The sequence below is a fragment of the Rosa rugosa genome, chromosome 7, assembly GCF_958449725.1.
Source record: "Rosa rugosa chromosome 7, drRosRugo1.1, whole genome shotgun sequence".
Lineage (NCBI taxonomy): Eukaryota > Viridiplantae > Streptophyta > Magnoliopsida > Rosales > Rosaceae > Rosa > Rosa rugosa.
This window is the reverse complement of record NC_084826.1, coordinates 14,892,853-14,904,889: the sequence shown is the minus strand read 5'-3', so window position 1 is coordinate 14,904,889 and position 12,037 is coordinate 14,892,853. Positions and strand designations below refer to the sequence as shown.

Here is a 12,037-nt window from a genome sequence, read left to right as displayed (position 1 = left end):
CTGAAATTTTATTGTTTTCGTGGTAGCCTTTTTCGCTCCAAAACTAACCCTAATTTCTTGTTATTTTTCAGGATGAGTAACCTAAACAAGTTGGACTTTACTCCACTGGAGACAACAGGCACAAGATACCACAAATGGGTCCGTGATGTGCGCTAGCATCTTAAGGCTGATGGAATTCTGAGTACCATCCAAGAGCTAAGTCAGAACATGCTTACTCCTCAACAAGCTGCCGCTTTGGAAGTGAATAGAGCTAATGTGGAGGTAAACGAAGCAAAGACCATTATTCTCATGACAAGGCACATGAATGTCGCGCTTTAGAATGAGTACCTCAATGACGAGGACCCTAGAAAGCTATGAGTATAACTCGAGCAACGATTTGGCAATGTTCGTGACTCACTGCTTCCTGGTTTAGAAGTGAGATGGCATAGCCTCCGCTCCTGTGATTTCAAGTCTGTACTTGACTACAACTTGGAAGCCCTTCGTATCAAGTCTTTGATGGAATTCTATGGACAGAACATCACTGATACGATATTGATCGAGAAGACTCTCTCTACATTCCCCGTCTCTACATTGATGATTGCAAAGAATTATCGGATTGATGTCAATGCCGGACGCATCACAAGATTACATGAGCTTATTGGAGCTATGAACGTAGCTGAATAGTACAACAACATACTTGTGAAGAACTATAGCTCTAGACCAGTGGGAACCAAGTCTATTCCGGAGTCTAATTATAGTCGCGCCCCTAAGGCAGGGCGCAAGGAGCGAAACCCTCAGGAAAGGGATAATTTTGGACAATCTGGTCTATATTCTCACCCCAAAGAGGAAGAAAACCGCCAAGATATAGGCGTACATGGAACCGTGGAAGTCAACGTGTGAAGAGAGAGAGAGGCCAAGCCTCCGGCTATTGTGGTAACGCCACCAAGGAAAGAATCCGTCCCCAACGCGCCTCTAAAGCGTCTCGATCAAGGGAGCCTGACCATAAAGATGCTTGTCTTCAGTATGGAGCGTCCGGACATTGGGCCAAAGCATGTAAAGCATCCCAGAATGTTGCAAACGCTTACAAGCAGTACCGTGAAGCAAGGGAAGCAAATTACATGGAGTAAGAAGATCAAGAGGACGATCTCGCTCAAAGGGTGGAAGACTTCAAAGGCCAAGAGACTGGCGATTTTGATTAAGTCTTTTTATTTTCCATGAGATGTAGGCAATTGCCATATTATTTTTGTAGTAGATGCCAATGGTTTAGTCTTTCTTCAAAGTAGGCTCATCCAAATTAAGTGTGATGTCTAGTAAGGTTTTGAGATTTGTGGTACTTAAGCGAGCCTTGCTCCACCGACATCTCTCTACTCACCTAGTCACATTTATTTTGGAGTTACCGAAAGGAGTTAGACGAGTACCATTGTTTTGCATTAGTTAGCATTTTGGATTAGATTTTCTTTGGTTAAAGAAATAATGATGTAATTCCGTTTGGCTTATTAATAAAAGTTGAGTTCTTTTCTTTATGGCTCCTTTCTAATTACGAGCTTTTTCTTTTAGAAATGGATTCTGGAGAACTGCAATATCTTGCGGATAGTGTGACTATGCACACCATTCTCCGCCATGGGTAATTATTCTTGGAGATGTTGGCTGCATATTCCTCTGTGACTACGATGGCTGGGCCATCAAGTTTAGTTCAAGGACATGGAACGACCCAATTTCTCTTGCTAAATGGCACCTTGATTAATGTCGCAGAAGCTCTTTACGCTCCTAAGGCAAATCGAACCTTATTGAGCATTAAAGATATCAGAGCCAACAGATTCCATGCGGAAACGCATACTGAGAACATAAAAGAGTTCCTTTGCATTACCTCTAATGATTGCAGACGAAAGTGCATATTACAGAAGCTTCAATTTAATGGACTTTACGTCACTACAATTCGACCTACATGTGACAAGAGAAGATCTCTTGGATTTTGATACATATTGGCTTTGACATGATCGACTAGGACATCCTGGTCATGATATGATGATCCGTATACTAAAGACTTCACACGGACATTCATTCTTTCGAGCAAAACGAAGCAAGAATCAAACATTGATTCCTGGACTAAGTATGACCGCCACCGTCCACCGCCGTCCTAGGGCCGACACTGTCCCCCTTGACAACGTCATAGATGGCGTTACACATGGCCATGGTGCCATGGATGTCAATCCCCATGGCCATGGCGCAATGGATGCCATTTTCCATGGTCCTAACGCCATGATGGGTGATGTAGTCACAAATTTTGCTTCGAATAGCGCTTCAGACGCTCAGGCCCAACCAAAATCCTCATTGGTTGCTTCTAAGGCCCCTTACTCATTTTGCAAAGCCTGTTCCTTAGAGAAATTAGGACCAAGACCGTCCTACGCAAAGGATCCAAACATACTCATTCCATTCATACAGAGAATCCAAGGGGATATCTGTGGACCAATTCAACCATCTTGTGGACCTTTTAAATACTTTATGGTATTGGTTGATGCGTAGACACGCTGGTCACATGTCGCGCTACTGTCCACTCGAAATGCTGCTCATGCTAAACTCGTTGCCCAGATTATCCGTCTACGAGCTCACTACTCGGACCACCCAATTAAGTCAATTCGACTTGATAATGCTGGGGAGTTTACATAAAAAAACATTCGATGATTATTGCATGTCACTAGAGATTGATGTAGAGCATGCAGTTCTCCATGTTCATACTCAAAATTGTCTCGCGGAAGCAGCTATCAAACGACTACAAATGATAGCACTTAGATTGGTTATGCGCACCATTCTCCTTGTTTCCGCTTAGGGATATGCAATATTGCACGCAGCGACGCTAATTCGTCTATGACCCACTGCCACCCAACCTTACTTTGCATTACAGCTAGTGACTGGGTACTAGCCTAATATCTCGCACTTATGCATTTTTGGGTCTGCCATTTATGTGCCTATTACACCGCCACAGCGTACTAAAATGGGTCCACAGAGACGAATGGACATATATATTGGATATGAAGTTTCAACTATTGTCCACTACCTGGAATCCTTGACAGGCGATCTCTTTACCGCTAGATTTGCAGATTATCACTTTGATGAGACAGTCTTCCCGTCGTTAGGGGGAGATAAGAACACATATATTTAACAAGAATGACAAGAATTATTGTGGTCTATCCCCACTATATCTCATCTCGATAACCGTACCGCACAGTCCGAACTTGAAGTGTGAAGAATAATCGAGCTCCAGAACGTAGCAGGCACTCTGCTTGATGCGTTTTCTAATGTTGCTAAAGTGACGAGATCACATATACCTGCTGCAAATGTGCCTGCAAGGATTGACGTCCCAAATACTGGACGTAACACCGCTCTTGAGGTACCAGGAGATCGCGCCACTGCCCATGTTGGCGGTGATGTGGCCTCTATGGCCGCAGGTCCCGCGAGGAAGCGCGGTAGACCGATTGGTTCGAAGGATACTCTCCCTAGAAACAGAGTGAATGAGGCACAAACAAATCCTATGATCATCGATACTCAAAATCCATCCCATGAGAATGTTCCGGATTATTGTTATGTCTAAGAGACATCTTTAGGGGACGCCTCAATGTCAGAACCTATCCTTGAGAACATAGAGATCTCTGTAAATTACACTAGTGTATATGGGATGTGGGAAAGAAACTCCATCATCATTGATGATGTATTCGCGTATTCAGTAGCGCGTGAGATTATTGAGACCGATGACATCGAACCACGCTCTGTTGATGAATGTCAACGTAGAGCTGATTGGTCAAAATGGAAAGAAGGCAATCCAGGCAGAACTTGATTCTCTAGCGAAAAGAAAGGTATTTGGGCCAATTGTACCAATACCACCCAACACCAAGCCAGTTGGCCATGAATGGGTATTCGTTAGAAAGAGTAATGAGAGAAACGAGATTGTAAGATACAAAACTCGCATTGTGGCACAAGGCTTCTTACAACGCCCTGGAATTGACTACGAGGAGACATATTCTCCCATAATGGACGTTATTACGTTCCGCTACCTTGTCAGTTTGGTAGTTTCCAAAAAGCTGAACATGCAGCTTATGGATGTGGTTACTGCATATCTATATGGGGATCTACATACAGAGATATACATGAAGGTCCCAGATGGACTTCAGTTACCCAAGTCAAGTGGCAGTAAACCATGGAGCGCATTTGCAATAAGGTTGAAACGCTCACTATATGGATTGAAGCAATCCGGACGGATATGGTATAACCGTCTAAGTGACTACTTGATTGGGAATGGATATGTTAACAAATGAACTATGCCCATGTGTGTTCATAAAAAGAACAAGTTCAGGATTTGCAATAGTAGCGGTTTATGTCAATGACATGAACATAATTGGCATCCTTAAAGAGTTAAGGGAAACCGCTGAACACTTGAAATCCGAGTTTGAGATGAAAGATCTTGGGAGAACACCGTTTTGCCTCAGTTTGGAACTTGAGCGCGTTGAAGATGGTATCCTGATTCATCAATCAACTTATACCGGCCAAAAGATGCTTAGGCGTTTCAATACTGATAAAGTTAAGCCTTCAAGCACCCTACTGGTCGTCCGTAATCTTGATCCAAAGAAGGATCCATTCAGTCCAAAAGATAACGACGAAGATGTGCTAAAGGCAGAAGTTCCCTACCTAAGTTTAGCTCAATGCAAAAGACTGAACATCTCTTTCACCGTGAACTTGTTAACTAGATATAGCTCAATGCCAACACGACGCCATTGGACTGATGTTAAAGATATCTTTCCATACCTAAGTGGTACGATTGATATGGGCTTATTTTATCCCTACAGAAAGACGATGGATTCGGGCCCATCATATGTTAAGAATGCCATCAACAGTGGTCTGCGTTCTCTCTCCCCATCCAAAACAACATAAGTGTTTTGGAAGGTTTTGCTTTTGCTGGGTACCTCTTTGACCCACACAAAAGTCGTTCCCAAACTGGTTATGTATTCACCATGGGTAAGACTGCGATATCTTGGAGATCTACTAAACAAACCCTAGTCGCTACTTCTTCGAATCATGCAGAGATTATTGCTCTTCACGAAGCAGTTCGTGAATGTATATGGCTTAGATCCATTGTTACGCATGTTCGAAGCAATTGTGGTATGAAGTCTACCACAGATGAGCCTACCAGCATTTATGAAAATAATGCTGCTTGCATTGAACAAATGAAGCAAGGCTACATCAAGGGCGACAATACCAAGCACATATCGCCCAAGTTCTTCTATAATAAGCAAAAACAGAAGCTCCTCAAAATCAGAGTGAACTAGGTTCGAACTGAGGACAATGTGGCAGACTTGTTTACTAAGTCACTGCCTAAATCCACGTTCGAGAAATATGTTGCAAGCATTGGTTTGCGAAAGTTATCCGAACTTCCATGATCGTAGTCATCAGGGGGAGACGCAGACATCAGGGGGAGATGTTTAAATGTTAGTCTCGAAACATGAAGGGTGTGTTGTGCTCTTTTTCCCCTTCGACTGAGGTTATTTTTGTCCCACATGGTTTTTGTTACTCGGCAAGGTTTTTAATGATGAGGCAACGAGAGGAGCACCGCGTTTGGGCAACACAAGGGGAAGTGTTCAAGTAAATCCAGAATACGTGTCTGGCCCAAACTCTAGGCTACGTGCTCTAGTTGTAATAGCATTTGTATTAGAGATAATCTCGGAGAATCTTAGTAGATATCCAATAAATGTACTATTACGTTTCCATGTACAACTCTATCTCTATGCTTGTAATCTTCTATATAAAGAGACCCTTATTATCAATGAAAACACAGTAAATTTTCTCTCAAATATCGATTCCCTAAAACACAATACAATTTATTCAAATCCTTCGAATAATTTTCAAAAAGACAATTGAGCGTTTGACCAACTAATTAACTCCATGATTGAAGCATAAGCACATTTGAAATCAACGAATGCTTAAAAAGTTAAAAGGAACATGTATGTGCATGGAGGTTCAACATGACTTTAACAAGTCGGCCGTGTAAGTACATGGATATGGTACTTCAAATTAATTAATAGAAAATTACACACAATTGTCATTTTGAAACTTTAATTAGCTATAAAGCCACCTAATTTATCTTGTACACATAAGGCCACTTGCATCTTCAAATTATCTCTTTTCTAATGATTTTACCCTTCCACCTAAACTAAGCGCTCTCTCTTTCTCTCTCTCTCTCTTGCGAAATCATCTCTCTCCGTCAGACCCGTCTTCTTTTCCTCGTTATAAATTTCTAGGGTTTTCTTCAAATTTGAGTCGTCCGGTGAGGGATCTGAGAGTATCTTCGAATGGCGTCGAAGCGTCGGAAAATCAAACAACGGAGCACTGAAGTCCGATTGCGGAGTCGAAGCAGGTGCAGCTCTCCGAGTCGAAGTAGGCCGGAGTCGGAGCTGATTTCGGATCGCCGCAACAACAATTGAATTCGACGGCTCACGGAGGTCTGATTGGCAAGGCCGGGGAAGCAGGTCCAGTTGTTGGAGTCGAAACAGGTTGAAGCCGAAGCTAAGTTCCGATCGCCGTCGAAGCATGCCGGAGCCGGAGCTTTTCTTCTTTAACTGTTTCGCATATCCGGTTAAAATCTGGAATTCTAGTGGTCAAAGCTGCTCAGCGCTGGAGGCCTCGACCTCTCCTATTATCCTTCAGTGGCGGCGGCGACAACACGAACAATTTCTTGACCTTATGGCGGATCCGAGCCTCCTTGCTCTTCTCAGGCGAGAAACTTGCCAGATGATTTTTTTTTTTTGGGAATAATTGGGACTAACAGGTCTTTGATTTGATTTGTTTTGATTGGGAATAATTGACAACACGAACATGTCCTTGATTCTTTTATTTTTGTTTAAGATTTGTTTTGTTTTGTATGAGGATTGGTGATCTCTTCTTCTTTGGTTGATGATGAATGTTCTTCCTGGTACGAATTCATATATTTTGTGGTGATTGAGTTTCCTATTTTATGTGTTCATTTGGTTTATGGTGGATTCAGAGTCATTTGGATGTTCATATGTTTGTGTAGATTTAGATTCATTTGGATATTCATTTGAATGTTTTTCCTCGAATGAGTTTGAGTGATCTTAAAGAAGAAACGAAAATTTTATTTTCCTAATGGACTGGTTGTTCTTGACTTCTTGGTTTCGGACGATTTGGCTGAATTTGTGCCTAATTGCAATTGTGCTTGAGTGAAATCGGAATGTTTTGATTCAAGCATTTGACATTGTATTTATATATACTTATTTTGATGTTTTAGAGTAGCTTTTGTATCAGTTAGTAATAGTTATCTCAGATGTTGGGAGTAGCTTTGATAGCTGGGAATAACTTTCTCAGTCTATGTAAATAACTTTCTTAGTTCTGTGAGTAGCTTTTATTCTACTTGGTAATAGTTTTTGGTGTTGATGAGAGTAGCTTTTAGTGTTGGTGTGAGTAACTTTAGTTGATGTTGACAGTAGCTTTCTGGTGTTGGTGACAATAGTTTTTCTTATTGGTGAAAGTAGCTTTTGATGCTGGTGGGAGTAGTTTTTGGTGGTGATAGTAACTTTTGTTGCTAGTGAGAGTAGCTTTTTGTTGCTAGTGAGAGTAGTTTTTAATGGTGACAGTAGCTTTTGTTGCTGGTGAGAGTAGCTTTTAGTGGTGACAGCAGCTTTTGTCACCTCACCGAAAACCTTGCCGGATGTTAACGTTAGTGACCGAGGGGGTCTCTAGTTAGCTTAAGTGAGAGAGAGAGAGAGAGAGCGACACAAGCGAAGTATAGTGGTTCATCTCCCGCCTTAGCGGGAGACTACGTCCACTTGAATGTTACACTAGTGTGTTGAGCCTTGCGGCCCAAGGGGATTACAAAAGATGTAATGGGATTGGTTGTAATGGAATGGTGTTTAAGTGGGAGGAGGCATTCCTTTTATAGGTGAAGGAAGCCATTTCCTTTACATGGTTTTCAATGTGGGACAAGCAAACAACTATTCTAGTCTAGAAAAGCATATTGTGGAGGAAACTTGGCAAGGCCGGAAAGGTGGCTTCCCGGCGACGGATTTGTGACTTCCGGATACCGTAGCGTAGCTTGAACATAGGGCTACAAGATGCAAGTAGCGGTTGGGCCTCACCATGGCTTGTGGGTGTCCCAAAGAGGGTGTTACTTATGCTTGGTGATGTAGTAAATACTCCATATTGTTGCAGGTATGTACACCGGAAATTTTGCCGGAGACCTCCCCCGAGTCAGTAGCTTTGGTTGCTAGTGGAAGTAGTTTTTAGTGCTCGTGACAGTAGCTTTTGTGACCTCGTTGGAGGTCACCGGAAATCTTACCATAGTAACTTTTGTTGCTAGTGACAGTAGCTTTTTTGGGTTAAAGTAGCTTTGGTTGCTGATGACAGTAGCTTTTGTGACCTCGCCGGAGGTTGCCAGAAATCTCACCAGAGTAACTTTTGTTGTTAGTCACAGTAGCTTTTGTTGCTGGTGACAGTAGCTTTTGTGATCTCGCCGGAGGTTGCCGGAAATCTCATCATAGTAGCTTTTGGTGTTAGTGACAGTAGTTTTTGTGGTCGCCGGAAGTTGACTAGAGGTCGGCCGGAGACCGCGCCGGACAGGAGAGAGAGAATGATTGTTGATTTTGTACTCTAGTGGCATTTATGTAAATATGTTGGTTTTTAATATCCAAAATATAACACTTTTTTTAATCTAGTGGTCTTATGAGGGAAAAAACTAGTTCGTGGCCTTATGGCTAAAAAAACATTCAAATATGCACTTATATGTAATTAACTCAATAATTAACTAGTGAAAAAAAATAATCAAATTAATTTATGGTCAAGATCTAATTTGGTTTAGATTGGTAGTGGTAGATCGATAAACACGTGCTACTAGTAGCTGAACCATAACTTGCAAATTTAATCTATTTGGTATTATTATGATATTCAATTTCTGCTCAACTCGGATATTGATCATGTTCGGTGTGGGAGCTGGGAGCTAACTTCCTTGCTTGTTTGCAAATAAACACAAGCTAAAGACACGAGTCACGAGTTCTCGACCTAAATAAGAAACAACAACAAATTCAAATTAAACAACTCTACCAATTCAAATACTACAGTAAGTTCTTTTGCAATAATCAATAATGTACTCCACTATGACTATAATTAGAACTCAATTATCTCATTTTCTATCGCCAGTCCGATCAGTCCTTCTATGATTTTGTCACACACAAATATGAAAAGCAAATGTAGCAAGTAGCAGAATACAATAGTAGATGTAATAACGTAAGCATCCCGCACACATTCTTAACTCTTAAAAATTGTACGTCTTTCAAAGATAATGCATGGTCAAGTCTTTCAAGTTAATATATTAGTCACTATCAAATACACTAAATTAACCAAGTTCAGTGTTGCTGATCCATTTTATAATTACTTTTGTTTTAGCAACATCACAAGGATAATCAACTCTGAATAAGAACCATCTACAATGTACTCTGCTTGTCAATTCGGAACCGAATAGTAGATCAATGACTCTTATTGATTTTAGCTTTGCCAGCTTTCATGTTTAGGTTAAACAGAAACGCTAGTCGCTTTTAACAGTAACATATACATAATACAAAGAGGGCCAAACAAAATACACACATCCAAAACGACTAGGTAGCCGTGCCAAAACCCAAAACAACATCAGAACAAAAGGTCCACACTACAAACAGTGGACTCGATCACATCTTGCCACTGCGGTCCACACGCACATTTCCGGCTTCGTCTACCACGCGCCGCTCCATAACCACCTTGCCCTCATCTCCCATACTACCAGGATCGTTGAAAGTTTGACCAAACATCTGGTCAGACTTCTTAAGTGCCGTGGCCACAGCCCCCGGGCGCGTGTCCCTGATGTCAATCTCCACCTTCTCCACAGGTACCTCTACCATAGCAGGAGTCTTGGTCCTCCCCGTACTCCCCTCCTCACGTGCAGCACGTGACTCCTCCACCACATCGGTTGGATGAGTCAGCTTGCTCTTGATGGCATCACTCACACTCCCAAGTGAGCTGAAAATGTTGCTCTTTGCTGCAGTGCCCTTAGCTGCCTCAATCCCGCGGTCCTCATCACGGTCCATGTCTCCTGCTCTCGCTTCATAACCTTTCTCCCTTAGCCTCAGCTCCTCCATCTTTCTCCTAGCTTCGTCCTCGGTCTCACCCAACGTCTCCTGCAATGCAGTCAAGCTGCATGTGATAGATTTCGAAAAGGAAAACAACTATGCATGCAAGTTTTAAAGTACGTACATAAGCGACTTTGATAACTCATTATCACCTTGGTTTTTTCAGCTGCCTCTTTGGTCTTCTGTTTGGTTGCCTCGGCAGTCTCTTCAGTCTTCTCCTTCGCCGCCTCAGCCGCCTGTTTAGTGTTCTCTTTGACAGTCTCAGCCGTCTCTGCAGCCTTCTGTTTGGTTTCTTCTTTCTTACCAGTCAAGTAATTCATGAGCCCACCCAACTTGCTCACAGTAGTGTCCTTCCCTTCTTTTGCTTTCTCAGCTGTATACTCCGCTGTCTCTTTAGTCTTGTCTTTGGCCGCCTCCGCAGTCTCTTTTGCCTTTTCTTTGGTTGCCTCCGCAGTCTCCTTTGCCTTTTCTGCGGTGTAATTCTTGTACTCCTCCGCCTTCCCCACCGTAGTGTCCTTGGCCCCCTTTGCCTTCGCGGCAGCATAGTTCGTGTACTCACCGGCCTTCCCCACTGTAATGTCCTTGGCCTCCTCTGCCTTCTCGGCCCCATAATTGGTGTACTCTTTAGCCTTCCCTACTGTGGTATCCTTGGTCTCCTTGGCCTTCTGAGCAGTGTAATCCGTGTACTCCTCAGCCTTCCTCATCGCAGCATCCTTTGTCTCTTTCGCCTTCTCCGTAGCCTCACTTGCGGTCTCGGCAACATAGTCTTTCGTCTGCTTAGCCTTCTCCGCCGCGGCTTCCTTGGCCTCTTTCGCCTTCTGCGAAGTGTAATCCGCATACTCACTCCCCTTCCCCTTGGCAGACTCCTTGGTCTCTTTGGCCTTCTCCGCAGCAGTGTCCTTCACCTCCTTCGTCTTCTCCCCAGACTCCTTCGCCGGCCGCGCCGCGGCCTCCTTATACTCCTCCAGCTTCTCTCCAGCCGCATCAGTCGTTTCCTTCGCCTTAAGTGTGGTGTATTCCGAACGCTCTCTTGCTGCATCAGAAGTGTCATGGCTTTTGCCCACAACAGCGTCCTTTGCATGCTCCAATGTGCCGGTCACAGCCCTAAAAACAGACCCAATCACACCAGGCTTCGCTTCTTGTTGCACATGGGATGGCTCTCTTGGCTGGCCGTACATGTCCCTGTCCATCTTCACCCCAGCTGTTTCGTACTCTCTTTCTCTGTTCCCATCTTTCAGATCAAGCGCGGCTTTCCTCGCTTCTGCCTCAGCTCTCTCCTCCTTGAACTGCTTCGACGACGCCATTGAAATGTTGCAAATTTTTCACACAGTAAACTATAAAACTATACTCGATTAAAAGCTTCTGTTTTGCTTTGTTTCTTTCTTATCTTCTGGTATGCTAGCAGCTGGAGCGAGGTGGCCTATATATGAATCGGTCGAGGTTTGCGACGGTGACACGTACTGTGCTGCGCGAACAGTTTATGTGCAACGTGGTGGTATGAGCTGAGAGATTGACACGTCGTCTTTGCATGCAAAGGAGCTGAAGGGCACACGGTGTGAGGAGGAACGTTGAAGTGAGAAGTAGGGCTGGCCCTGGTACGGTTACCGACTTTTTTAGGCTGAGCCGACTACCGTACCGATTGAGGCGGTAATTCAAAAGGCTGTACCACTACCGTCCCGCCAAAACCGGTAACCGTACATTTCGGTTACCGAGTTTCCGGTCGGTTAAAGCTCGGTTTAGGCCCAACCGAAAATAAATGGGCCAAACAAAAATTGAAAATTTTCAGCCCAGTTACTCAATCAAACTGTAATAATCCTTTTTTTCTGATAAGTTATTTATTCAATGGATACCAATTACTCAACTCAGCACCGATAATATATCTTCATCAAGCCTATTTCTCA

At 43.2% G+C, this 12,037-nt stretch overlaps 1 protein-coding gene across 1 annotated transcript; it reads right to left on the bottom strand.

The window, feature by feature from the left end:
• Positions 1-9,568: 9,568 nt before the first annotated feature.
• Positions 9,569-11,512, bottom strand: LOC133723909 (embryonic protein DC-8-like). The gene is made up of 2 exons (XM_062150783.1): positions 10,289-11,512; positions 9,569-10,184 (listed from the first exon to the last, which is right to left on the bottom strand). The coding sequence occupies exons 1-2, from the start codon at positions 11,438-11,440 to the stop codon at positions 9,699-9,701; spliced, it is 1,638 nt and encodes a 545-aa protein (XP_062006767.1). The 5' UTR covers positions 11,441-11,512; the 3' UTR covers positions 9,569-9,698.
• Positions 11,513-12,037: the final 525 nt, after the last annotated feature.

Coding starts and splice junctions, on each gene's coding strand:
- LOC133723909 (XM_062150783.1), bottom strand. CDS start 11,440: ATGGCGTCGTCGAAGCAGTTCAAGGAGGAGAGAGCTGAGGCAGAAGCG. Junction 10,185..10,288: donor AGGCAGCTGAAAAAACCAAG/GTGATAATGAGT, acceptor ACTGCATTGCAG/GAGACGTTGGGTGAGACCGA.